This window comes from Schistocerca americana, chromosome 3, assembly GCF_021461395.2.
Source record: "Schistocerca americana isolate TAMUIC-IGC-003095 chromosome 3, iqSchAmer2.1, whole genome shotgun sequence".
Classification (NCBI taxonomy): domain Eukaryota; kingdom Metazoa; phylum Arthropoda; class Insecta; order Orthoptera; family Acrididae; genus Schistocerca; species Schistocerca americana.
The window spans coordinates 943388426-943401772 of NC_060121.1; the positions used below are offsets into that span (position 1 = coordinate 943388426).

General features: G+C 43.8%; 1 protein-coding gene across 1 annotated transcript in view; it reads left to right on the forward strand.

Moving 5' to 3' along the window:
- The window catches only part of LOC124606563 (SH3 and multiple ankyrin repeat domains protein 3), a 147307-nt gene that overhangs the window by 31795 nt on the left and 102165 nt on the right, over positions 1-13347 (forward strand). The window contains exon 3 of the mRNA XM_047138546.1: positions 2740-2757. Coding sequence (XP_046994502.1) covers positions 2740-2757 — 18 coding nt within the window. The remainder of the gene's footprint in view (positions 1-2739; positions 2758-13347) is intronic.

Genomic DNA, 13347 nt, shown 5'->3' on the forward strand with positions numbered 1-13347 from the left:
AATCCTGCCTCGGGCATGGATGTGTGTGATGCCCTTAGATTAGTTAGGTTTGAGTAGTTCTAAGTCTAGGGGGCTGATGACCTCAGATGTTAAGTCCCATAGTGCTTGGAGACATTTTTTTTATTTTTTATTTTTTTTAAAGACACGGATACAGCCATAGGACGGTGCCTGGTAAAGCATGGTATTATTCAAACCAGCCTTCGGCTTGACGGCAGCGTTTATTGGTTCATTAATCAAATGGTTCAGATGGCTCTGAGCACTATGGGACTTAACTTCTGAGGTCATCAGTCCCCTAGAACTTAGAACTACTTAAACCTAACTAACCTAAGGACATCACACACATCCATGCCCGAGGCAGGATTCGAACCTGCGACCTTAGCGATCGCGCGGTTCCAGACTGTAGCGCCTAGAACCGTTCGGCCACCCCGGCCGGCAGGTTAATTAATAAAAACTCCTGATTCGCTAACGGCACAAATAAATAGCTTTGCCAAGCTAATGTCATTTAATTGAAATAGTAGTTGTTATTAACCACAGTCAAGTTCGCTACAATTCTAACGATTACATGTCACATCGGCAGTGATACATCGACTGTTTCTGAGCTTAAAACAGCGCATGGATGCGATTGTTATGCACTGTTCAATTAGTATTCAATATGTGTTTATCACGTTATCTCCAGATCTCCATTGCATAAGGCAAATGTCACACACACACACACACACACACACACACACACTAGCTGTCACATTCTGTAGTGCTTTTCGTTTTCATCGGAATGGGAATTACTGCTTCACAATACGCACCGTCCAGCACATCATTAAAGCGAGGACGCTTTCAGTGGTCCTCGCATTGAAGCAGTCTTTACGGGAACCGACGGCTTAGCTGGCACGCTTCTGCGCCACTTTTGATTTGCAGCGCTGATGTGTTTTGTGTTTGTCTGTTGCTGGCGAGCGCGCTGTGTTGTGTTGCGTTTGTTTGTGTTGCGCCGCCTCGTGTAGCCGGCGGACAGTCAGTTAGTTGAGCAGTTGTAGCAGTTCAGTAGCCGCAGGGTGCCCGCCACTCAAACCACACTGGCTAGCCGACTCCCATCTGCTGGCGCCACACGCGTAAAGTGAGCACCGTGTTACAGAGCGGTGACGTGTAATGTTGTCGAACTGTAAAATTAATGAAAATGCTTTAGTTCTGTCGTTGTAAAACAGCTAATACAGTTTACAGCACTTTTAATGCGTTCCCTTGCAAATGAAGGCCGTACACAAGAAGAAACATGGCGATGAGCTAGTCAAGAAATTCTTCGAAGTTTATAGTGGATTATTTAAAAGCTATAAACAAACATTAGCACATAAAGCGTGCATTCTACAGAACACCAGCACTAAAAAAAATTACATGGAGGAAAAAATTTACACGGAGTGTCTGTGAAGTGTCCTAACAGAGGTCAAGTGCCTAAAAGGTGATAAGAATTATAGTGCATTATTTAAAAGCTATAAACATTGGCACATAAAGCGTGCAGTCTAAGAACACCAGTACCGAAGAAAAATTACATGGAGAAAAAAAATTACATGGAGTGCCTGTGAAGTGCACTAACTGAGGCTAACTGCCTAAAAGGTAATAAGAACGGATTGGAGAGAGAACTTTTTGAATACTACTCTTCTGCGTAGCGGGAAAAAAACCAGCAGCAGTTAAAAAATATTCCGAGGGAATACGCTGTGGACCAAGCTATCCACTTTTATCGATTCTAAAGTTTGAAATAAAATGCACCGATTCTGGATTATATTATGCAAGAAACGTGGAAGAAATATGGGTATACCCAAACTGCCAAATATTAACAAGAAAAAAAAAATGAAGCACGACAAATAAATGAGGCATTTTCACGTGGGAACCTGACATGTAGCACAGACCAGCGCCACGGCGGTTATATTCGACGTCGAATTGGAGACCACATACAGACTTTATTTCGATATTGATAAGACTTTGTGGACTACGATACGTGTAAGACAGAAAAGCCCACGGAGGTAAAAAGAGGAAGAAAGACACAGAAGGCTAAAAGAATCGAGGTAATTAAAAGAAAATGAGAAAAGTTGGAAAACTACCAAGATCTAGTGCATAACAAGAAAAATACACCGTTTGATAGACAGGAAAGATGGAGAACAGTTTCTTCTTTTCTTTTTCGTGTCCAGTAATCAGCAACTCCTTATAGCTTCTCGATTCGGTACTGTTACATCAGTGGCACACTTATTTGCACCTTATACATTTTCAAAGGTACATTAAAGCACGTCTTGGATCTGGGCTTATTCACAAAGGATGTCTTTCTAACCATTCTAGCTTGATCTTCACAGGCGCCGCACTTGCTCGCAGCCGACTGGGCGTTCGTTCTCCATGTCTTCCACAGAAGTTCAATGCTAAATGGTTCATCCTTCTGAAGGAAGTACCAGTTCAGACACAAAAGCTGAGATGTGCAGTTCCTAGGGATAGGAAAAGAAGTGCAGAACCAAGGCAGGCTAGACTACGCCATTAGATGATTGACGGTTAAATGAAACGTGGACTGCGCTTTTCCCGTGCAGGCTGAAGAAGCGCATTCAAGCCGTCGGTGTGTCTCGCCGCTGCCTTGTGTCAGAGAGCTGACCCCTTTGAACGGAGATGCCAGTGCGGAGTGGTGGCGGGCACCCTGGTGTGTGTGTTGTGTTGTTTGGTGTGGTTTGTCTAACGTGTTCATTTGTTTTGTCTGTTGCTGGGACGGCGGCGCAGGTGGCCACGTGGTTCCGGGTACGTAGCACTTCCTCAGCCTGCTCCTTCTGGCGTTTTGCGTTCTGCTTGCACTGGCGCGGGGACCATCTCTCGCTGCTTCCCGACTCACGGACCACGACATCGCGGGAAGACTAGGAGTAAAATGTCAATCGTCGCTAGTAGCGAAAGACTATGATTGCTCTGCTAAGAACACGGATGTTCACAAGACATAACCGATCAAAGCTACCTAAACTGCACTCGAAAGTACGTACTGCAATATTTTACAACGCCCACAGGGTTAAAATGGTCAGGAGGTAAGCTCACCAGGCAGCATCGTACGTGAGGAACGAGCATCGAGAACATTTCCTTTTTGTCTGAACGAGCACACACTGTCTTTCAGACATCACATACTACCGTATGTTCGGTTGTGTTCAGCTTGCACTTTTATGCCCAATATTGCAACATATGATCTTATCGTCTTCGTTGGATGCTGCGAAAGGCGATCTGGTTGCAGTTCAAACATGGAAAACGTCTTACACGAGCATTCGTAGCACTTAAAGAAGAAAAATGTATTCTCAACCTGTTTGGACATCCAAAACTAACTTTTAGCTTCTGATCCATACTCTCTATACGATAAACGATCTCCAACAGTTGATGCCGCTATAGAAAGAAATGTTTTATTTTTTTCGTCTACTGAAGGAACAATGCAGTGTAAGAACCACTGATTACAGAACAGTTTTGCCGGCCGCGGTGGTCTAGCGGTTCTAGGCGCTCAGTCCGGAACCGCGCGACTGCTACGGTCGCAGGTTCGAATCCTGCCTCGGGCATGGATGTGTGTGATGTCCTCAGGTTAGTTAGGTTTAAGTAGTTCTAAGTTCTAGGGGACTGATGACCCCAGATATTAAGTCCCATAGTGCTCAGAGCCACAGAATAGTTTTAGCCCACTGGTACACACGAAAGTGGAACTGCAAAGCAACGTTAACTCATCACCGAATATGGTTGATTTACATAATAAACCTAACGATAAAACTTTTTCTTGACAACTGCTGCAATCGTTATCTGTTTTATGCAAAATAAAAGCACTGAGAACATAATGAAGTACCGACTAGAGTAGCTGGTGTTTCGTTTACGGTAGATACAAACAGACATTTAAATGAAACTTCCTGTCAGATTAAAACTGTGTGCCGGACTGAGACTCGAAGTCAGGACCTTTGCCCGCGAAAGGCAAAGGTCCCGAGTTAGGGTGTTGGTCCGCCACACAGTTTTAACCTGCTGCTGTAGAGTGAAAATTTCGTTACGGAATCATTTAAATGTTCTGAACTTCATTATGTAAGGCCAAAATAAATTGATATTATTCATGTTTGGGTGACATAAAAAAGGAAAAAAATATTTTCATTTGATATGTGGTCTATTTTCCATTTATTTCCTATCAATTGCGCAAATACATACGTTTCTTCAGTTACTAAATTAAAGGACTAATTTCTAAATCTACTTTGGGACGCCCATTATTTTCATTGTGCTCCACAAAGGTACGTTGTTGCAACCTAACAAAACTGCTCAGATGGTAGAACTTCTGAGACGTTAGACCGCATCAGATTCCTCTTAAACTTCTTCGCTGCCCGACGTTTCGATCTCTCCGCTAGAATCGTCTTCAGGGTTTTGTCATCAGTGACAAAGATCACGAAAGTCTGCAGACTTGTGTAAGAACTACTTAGTTTCACTTATAAGGTAATAATTGAACCTTTTTTTTTTACAGTAACAGTTATATATTTAATCCTTTAATTTAGCGGGCCTGACTTTCACAATCCTGTATCAGAAGACAGATGAATCTAAATCGAAAGACAACGGAATCGGAGACTCTACTGAAAAAGGAGCTCCAGAATAAAAAGCGATGCTATAGAAACATGCTCGAAAGATTCGTAAACGATCAGAATTATTCGCTCCTTTGAACCGTCTAAACAGATGTGGCCCTGCGTCTCTTTCCTTGCTGTAATCAACACCGGAGTATGGACTGAGCATCGGGAAGTATCCTGAGATGAGGTCTCCGCTGCTTTGCTTTTTAATTGTGACTTTTGAGGCTGGCTGATAAAAATGTGCTTCTTATGTTATGTGGAACGCATGCTTTTTTCGTATGACACTTTTTCGGCTTTTCTGAGACCTGTATATATAATTTGCTTGCTGTTGCATAGTTTTTTTTTGTAAAGGCATTCGATGATTTCTATTGAATACACCTGTAAATGTATATTCGTTGACGTAAGCGTAGTGGCACAAAAGCTGAAATTCCGCCAAGAGTTTTCCGAACGATAAGACTGCACGGTTTCAGGTAAGTTAACGTGCAGATGACTTGAGGACGCTGTTGCAACCCGTATGGTCTATGAAGACAATACAAAGAATTACACGAACTAGCGAAGCAAAATTGCTGCTTTGAAAAGTTTCAGCAATTTTGTGGGGTTCTGTTGCATAGGCAGTGGCAGAAAATTAGCAACAGATTTTGAGTTGAGCAGTTTTCTGGAAGGCAGGTTAAGGCAGGCACAACTTGCACAGACTTACTCTCTAGAAAATGTGAAGCATTAGCTCCAGGTGCAGCGCCGTCTGCAATTTATTTCACTGAAAGTTGCCGGACAGCAAAACTTCTCCTGGTGAAACTGAAGAACTTGCACGTGACAGCGGTTGTGGTTTTGCATTTATCATTAGTCTGTAGTTATTCATGGAGCGCAATACTGTATACAGTTCTCCGTATGTATCTCTGTCGTTCTTTAGTTCCCCTTGGACTCTACGTGCTCCATAATGAACTCGATAAATGGAATGAAAATGTCTTATGTTTCACAGCTTTTCCAGACACATTGAGACGCAACATAGCATAAATGAAAGTCTCTTTCTGGTAATAATAATACAGCAACTAATCGTATTTATATCTACTTGTTTCTTTTGTGTGGCGGAAAGTTCTGGAGAACCACCGATGCAGTTTCAAAGGGTCGACCTGCAATACCATAGGTTTATCTATCTGTCTCTAGGTGAGGTGGTAAGCAATTCCCAATTTCATACGCTCTACGCCGGACATTTCTGTAGTCGTGAGGCTCTTTATAGACCACTTGAGCTTCCGTTGCATTTTGTGTCTGGCTTTTGCTTTTCTCTGTGCGGAAACTTTTTAGATGCCCAGCCACTTCGGTATGTAGCATCAACAGCGTAAACCTCAAGCCTTTTCTCACACGGCGATCCAAGCCATTCTCACCACGCTTTATTTCTTCCCAACGAACCAATCATAAATGTAAGGTAAAGTACAGAGAGCAGAAACTGTAGTTACGCGTCGATAAATGGATTGCGCACACAAGTATCGCGGCTATTCTTTGTTTCCTGAACTTGTTAAGATTTATTATAAAAAATAAACATGCATCGTCACGTTGTAGGCATATCTGCGTTTGTCGTTCACGGAATGTCCACGGTCAAAATAGGCAATTCACACCGAAGGATTACTATGCGTGCTCTTTCCCAGTGTGATAAAAATAACAAGAAAACTGAGGCTCTACAAACGCTGGACACTGGGAAGGCCTGGGGCGTTAATTCACTTACGGCAGCCACCACACAGACGTGCCACAATCGCTTCTCCACGTCCAGTCGTTCCTGTGGTATCTGGCAGTGGGTGCTGGTTCGACATAGCACGCATCGTCCTCTAGTTCTCTGGAGTTGGGTGTTTAAGAGCTTTCGCGGGACCAGAAGACCACGCAAATTTTGTTTTAAGCTTGGGAGCGGAGGGATTTGCCGACCGCTCGCAGACTTGGCTCGAAAATATTGAATCTGTCACCTGTCTGTTTTTAACACATGACTTAAACAAGCGCTACTTAGCCACTGCTGGCGTGCTGATTATACTCCTCTTTTACCATATCGCTAAAATAAATATCGCACTAGACTAATTTTGGCCCGCTGTATCGAACTGACCCGCAAAATTCCGTTTCGAAAATCATTTTGTTTGTAACAAGAAACAACCCGACACTTTACGTTGATCCTGGGCGTCGCATGAAACATGTGATGAGCAGTATTTCTTTGGGCTTACTCCAGCTACGTACTGCAAATACAGAATTGCAAATATTTGCCGGAACACCAGAAAAAATGTGCATGACGACGCTTATAAGAGATACCCTGCATAATGATAATAAAAAAAATTGTTTACAAGTGAACCACTGTCTCCGACCTCCCCCCCCCCTCCCCCCCCTCCCCCCCTCCACACACACACAAGGCAGCATGCCTACTGATATTTATGATGTATCCACTACTTCCGTCTGGTCTGACATCAGTGAAATGTTAGGAGCGAATTGTGGCGAAGAGAAATATTCAGACTAACATCCATCCTACAGCCACATAAAACAGTAGCTTAGGCAACATCTGAAACACATAAGGGGTCTCCAGGAAATAAGTTTCGATCGGTCGTGAATTGGAAACCAGAATGAAATACTTAGACATTTGTAGGAGCTTTGTACCAATTTTCCAGTACACTCTTCAAAGGAGGCAGCCGCCTGTGCTTTCCGCGAACACTACGCTGGTCTGCAGCTCGTTTTCTGTGACAGAATTTTGTCTCCATAGTCAGCGGTTCGTGTGAACAGAGATGAAAATCAGAGGGTGTTCAAACACTTCCCATCGAAAACGCTGCAGGAGCGCCTTCATTCCTCCTGCCGTGTGCGGTCGAGAGTACTCATGAAGGGGGGAATGCATGACAGTTACGTCATGTGGAGTTGCATGAAATCAGGTGAAATCTCTCAGCAGGTACTCGTACTTGGTGGGAGACACTATTTTGTAGGCATCTTTACGCGCTCACGGAGCGTTCAGTACTACAAAGTGCAAAGTGATGCGATCTACGGTCATATTGGAGACACTGCCCAACACTTCTGTGCAAAACTTCATCGGATTTTCACAGTGGTTTCCATTTAGCGACCGATCAGAGCCTAGCTTCTAGACATCCCTAGCAGTGCCTCAGATTACTTCAGTGGTTTATAGCCCACATGCTGCACCTACTACATGCACAACTGCTTAATACTTTGTAGAGCTGCAGTGTATTATACTATGTTTTGGGTCTCGCAGTGTCCGAAAATGTGTGCCCTTCTGTGGCCAGAGAATGAAACACGACGTCTCAGAACGGTGATAGTTCCGATGCGCGACCTTTTTAACATCTACACTACATAGAAACTGCGTTATTCTTTATCGCAGATTTAGCAGCGTCTAGTAGGACAGCTTCTACTCCTTGCGCAGACCCACAGTGTGGGAGAACAGAGTGTGTGCCCGGGCCGGCGGGCGGCAGCTGAGCCGCTTGTGCCGCCGCCTCGGCTGCAGCGGCCCTGAGGGCTGGCTATCGATCCCCGGCCGTCAACCCTGCGCCGCGGGTCACCGACCACACGACGGGACGCTGCACGGCTACCGGGTAGATACACCCAGGCTGCGGAAACGAAACATGGCCGATGGTTATAATTAAAGTGCAGCTACTCACGGACGTCGGGATGCAACTATCGTTTGGAAGTCAAACTTGGTAGATACATTTGTGCGCTAATGCGGAATCGATTTACACTTTAAAAAAAATAAAAATAAAAAAATAGTTCCAAGTTTGTCCACCAGGTGCAAATCTGGCGCTGTACAGCATCTCGTCGATCTCTCGGGTGCTCATATTGAACAATCTGTGTAAGCGGCGTTTAAATAAAACTTATTTGTCTTGAATGTAACAGTGTTCGGAAATGAAACGTGGACGATAAGCAGTTCAGGCAAAAAGGGAATAGAACCCTTAGAAAAGTGGTGCTACAGAAAAATCTGGTGATAAGATGGATAGGTGACGTAACTAATGAGGAGGTACTGAAAAGAATTGGGGACAAAATACCGGGTGATCAAAAAGTCAGTAAAATTTGAAAACTGAATAAATCACGGAATAATGTAGATAGAGAGGTACAAATTGACACACATACTTGGAATGACATGGAGTTTTATTAGAACAAAAAAAATACAAACGTTCAAAAAATGTCCGACAGATGGCGCTTCATCTGATCAGAATAGCAATAATCAGAATAACAAAGTAAGACAAAGCAAAGATGATGTTCTTTACAGGAAATGGTCAATGTGTCCACCATCATTCCTCAACAATAGCTGTAGTCGAGGAATAATGTTGTGAACAGCACTGTAAAGCATGTGCGGAGTTATGGCGAGGCATTGGCGTCTGATGTTGTCTTTCAGCATCCCTAGAGATGTCGGTCGATCACGATACACTTGCGACTTTTTGGTTTTCCTGTCCTTTTTCTGAGGCGACTCTTAGCGTCTCCCAGAAGAAAATTCCACCTTTCTTCCGTATTGGCTCTTCGATTGCAATAATGGCCCTCACAGTGAGGGCCAGTGTTACTTGCTGGTGCAGATTTTTCCCATAGAGTGCCATCCTTCCCTTTAAGCTCGTTGAGATATTGGAGCCACATCCACTGAACCGCGACTATGTAGAGTGCGTGGCGGTAGATGCGCAGTCAGCAGGGCACGGGTGGGGATGGCAGTAGTGGGGGGGTGGGGGAGCTTGCAGGCAGGCGCTGTAGGGGAAATACCGAGCGCTGGAGGGGAAGTGCCACTCAGATCTGAAACATACATTCACTTTTTTTGCAACATTTAGTAGACTGCACCCACACCCACATTTGCATAGCGAGGATTCAAAAAGATCTATTGTCACTTCTGTTTTGGGTAGTATCTGGAAGAATTCTGCTGAAAATGTAACAAAAGCAGCAGTTTATTTTCTCCTGGATTGTTAACAACTTGTAACTTTCAGATAAGTGTCATAAGTGGCGAATTTAGAATATAATGTACATTTCTCTTGTGCCATGTTAACATTTGATTCTTCTGCCAAAATACACTGGAGTTTACAAAATGTCACCTCACTTACCTGTTGTGCTGAAGCACTGCAAGAGAATTCTGAAACAGTGGTTTATTAAGTTTATACGGTGAGGAACTGAAGAAAAGTAAGGTCAGTAGCTTATTAAAAAGTACGTCCTCAGTTCAAAAATAAATGTGTAATGTCTTCACTTATGTTATTCCAGAAGCCACAGCTATCGATGGCCCTTAAAATTACATTCTTTCATCAAAAAAGTTTGTCGTTAGAGGAATAACACGGTAGACACTGAAATTTTGCATAATAATCTTATGGCAAAATACTGTCCTCTTTGTATGCTACCATGTATCGAAATCTCATTTCGATACCTCCAACGGTTTATGAAACATGAAGAAAGTTGTGGATATTGCATTCTGGCTTTATCACTGGCGCGCGTGAACACAAATGGGAGTGCTACATCAGATCAGTTTTCTCGAGATAAGTAACAGATAGAGACCTCCACTCAAGTCTAAAGAAAAATTCAATACGTTAACTAAATTTATTACGCAGCAACATATTATGTAATATATACCAAGCGCAAAGTCGTCGCCGACCGGCCGAAAGCCGGCAAATATGGCGGCCTCCCGTTCCGAACAAACGAATGAACTTGCCTAGTGCTTTGGAAGAAAATTGGTCACTGCACATAGGCCAAGGTATCCTGCACGGACTCTTATCTCTTCTTCAGTATCGGTGTTAAATATAATCACTCTCTGAAATGGGGTCATTTTCACTCTCAGACTCATTATTTTATCTCATTTTTGTTTACAAAATGTTTTGCATAGAATGCCATGACTTCATCGTGTTCGAACCTGCAGTCTTATTCCCAAAGTACACTGGCTACATTATCACACACGTGGGTATTTTTCACCCAGTCTCTAGACGACACACCCTGCTAAAAAGACAATGCGTTGAACTGGACAACTCACACATTGTTACAAGGAGGGACAGTTAGACGTAAGGTACGCGGGAGGCCACAGTGCTACAGTATATACAGGGTGGTCCATTGATCGTGACCGGGCCAAAAAACTCACGAAATAAGCGTCAAACGAAAAAACTACAAAGAATGAAACTCGTCTAGCTTGAAGGGGGAAACCAGATGGCGCTATGGTTGGCCTGCTAGATAGCGCTGCCATAGGTCAAACGGATATCAACTGCGTTTTTTAAAAATAGGAACCCCCATTTTTTTATTACATATTCGTGTAGTACGTAAAGAAATATGAATGTTTTAGTTGGACCACTTTTTTCGCTTTGTGATAGACGGCGCTGTAATAGTCACAAACGTGGTATCACGTAACATTCCACAAGTGCAGACGGTATTTGCTTAGTGATACATTACCCGTCTTAAAATGGACCGTTTACCAATTGCGGAAAAGGTCGATATCGTGTTGATGTATGGCTATTGTAATCAAAATCCCTAACGGGCGTGTGCTATGTATGCTGCTCGGTATCCTGGACATCAGCCAAGTGTCCGGACCGTTCGCCGGATAGTTACGTTATTTAAGGAAACAGGAAGTGTTCAGCCACATGTGAGACGTCAACCACGACCTGCAACAAATGATGTTGCCTAAGTAGGTGTTTTAGCTGCTGTAGCGGCTAATCCGCACATCAGTAGCAGACAAATTGCGCGAGAATCGGGAATCTCAAAAACGTCGGCGTTGAGAATGCTACATCAACATCGATTGCACCCGTACCATATTTCTATGGACCAGGAAGTGCATGGCGACGACTTTGGACATTGTGTACAGTTCTGCCACTGGGCACAAGAGAAATTGCGGGACGATGACAGATTTTTTGCACGCGTTCTATTTAGCGACGAAGCGTCATTCACCAACAGCGGTAACGTAAACCGGCATAATATGCACTATTGGGCAACGGAAAATCCACGATGGCTGCGACAAGTGGAACATCAGCGACCTTGGCGGGTTAATGTATGGTGCGGCATTATGGGAGGAAGGATAATTGGCCCCATTTTATCGATGGCAATCTAAATGGTGCAATGTATGCTGATTTCCAACGTAATGTACTACCGATGTTACTACAAGATGTTTCACTACATGTCAGAATGGCGATGTACTTCCAACATGATGGATGTCCGGCACATAGCCCGCGTGCGGTTGAAGCGGTATTGAATAGCATATTTCATGACAGGTGGATTGGCCGTCGAAACACCATACCATGGCCCGCACGTTCACCGGATCTGACGTCCCCGGATTTCTTTCTGTGGGGAAAGTTGAAGGATATTTGCTATCGTGATCCACCGACAACCCCTGACAACATGCGTCAGTGCATGTTTTTTCGTTTGACGATTATTTCGTGAGATATTTGGCCCATATTTTACCCCATGCGTGTGAATGAAAAGTCAATACGGCAAGCACAACAAAGCAGGCTGTTTATGAGGTCCTATACGGTATAAAAATTATGTTTTAGAGGTGTAACACTGTGGCTAACAAAACGATGCCTTAGCTTTGGTCAAACTCATCCGCGCTAGATTAACAACTAACCACCTAAAACATAAGCGAGGCCTACTTCCAGTGGTCGTACAACACCAGATGCCTGTGAAGTACAGCCGATGACCAACGGCAGAACATACGTTTGTGTACGCAAGGGTTCAACTTGGATGAACACAGTACAACTGCTTATAACACAGCGACTCCCGTAATATTGTTGCTAAGCAAGGGAAAGTTTATTCTTGAATACATTTTGCTTACACAGCAGATAGTATCAAATAAAACTCGGGAGAAGCGAAAGTGCTGGCCGGAGGGGTCAAGCAAATTACATATCCCTTCCGTCGTTTTTGCTTTTCTTCCGCCACCATAAGCGTCTCGCTCAAGTTCCCACTGGGCAGAAACTGAAAGCCCAGTCAAATAGTACGACTGTTCCAGCACCCGCTCGCGGAACTTTCAGACCCCAGCTCGCGCGAAGTAGCACCCAAGAACTCCATTGTCGGACGTGAGCGAGATCTGTAGACGGGAGCTGTGGAAACCAATTGCAGGTTACCGATAAACGTCTGCTCGGCAGTAGTCTTTTGTTTATGGTGCTACTTGGACGAAATGGCATTGTTGAAAGGATTGTGTGACAACAGCGTTGGTTTAGAGACGGGGACCGACGGAAGGCTTCGAAATCAGAAGAGGGGTAGCAGCACGGCTTAATTTCGGCCGGAACGACATTTCGGCACCTCCCAGAGTATTTTATCTGAACTCATTAGAACAAGTCGGCACCCGAGATGTAAAATACTACACATTTATTAACTTGTAAGCACGCTCTTGGGGTAAAATGTACACCGCTGTAGTTTTCATACGTTGGTAGCATCGTTGGATAAAATGTACAATTGTGATTTTCCATATGCCTTTCAACCAACTTTACCTCCTCGCAACAACGCGTGAGTTCCCCAGTTTCACACATTGTCTGAGTAGATGTGTGTCTTCTCGTGCCTGTGTGAAAAACACCCTGCGTTGTGATAACGCAGCCACCTTAGCCACTGAACTGTGGGAATACATTACAGATTCGAAAATGATGAAGACGTGTCATCCTATGTAGATCATTGTGCAAACGAATAAGAGATAAATAATTAGTCCGAGAGCGAAAATAACATTTCTGAGAGTAATTTTAATTCAGATATTGAGTAGGAGACAGACAGTGCTGAGTCAGAAAATATGGTTGCAATATCTCAAGCAAGCTATGAAAAGAATGGATGGCATTCTGTGGAAAAAGAAAAAAAAAACTCTGTACCGCCAAGAGACACTTGCCCTCAC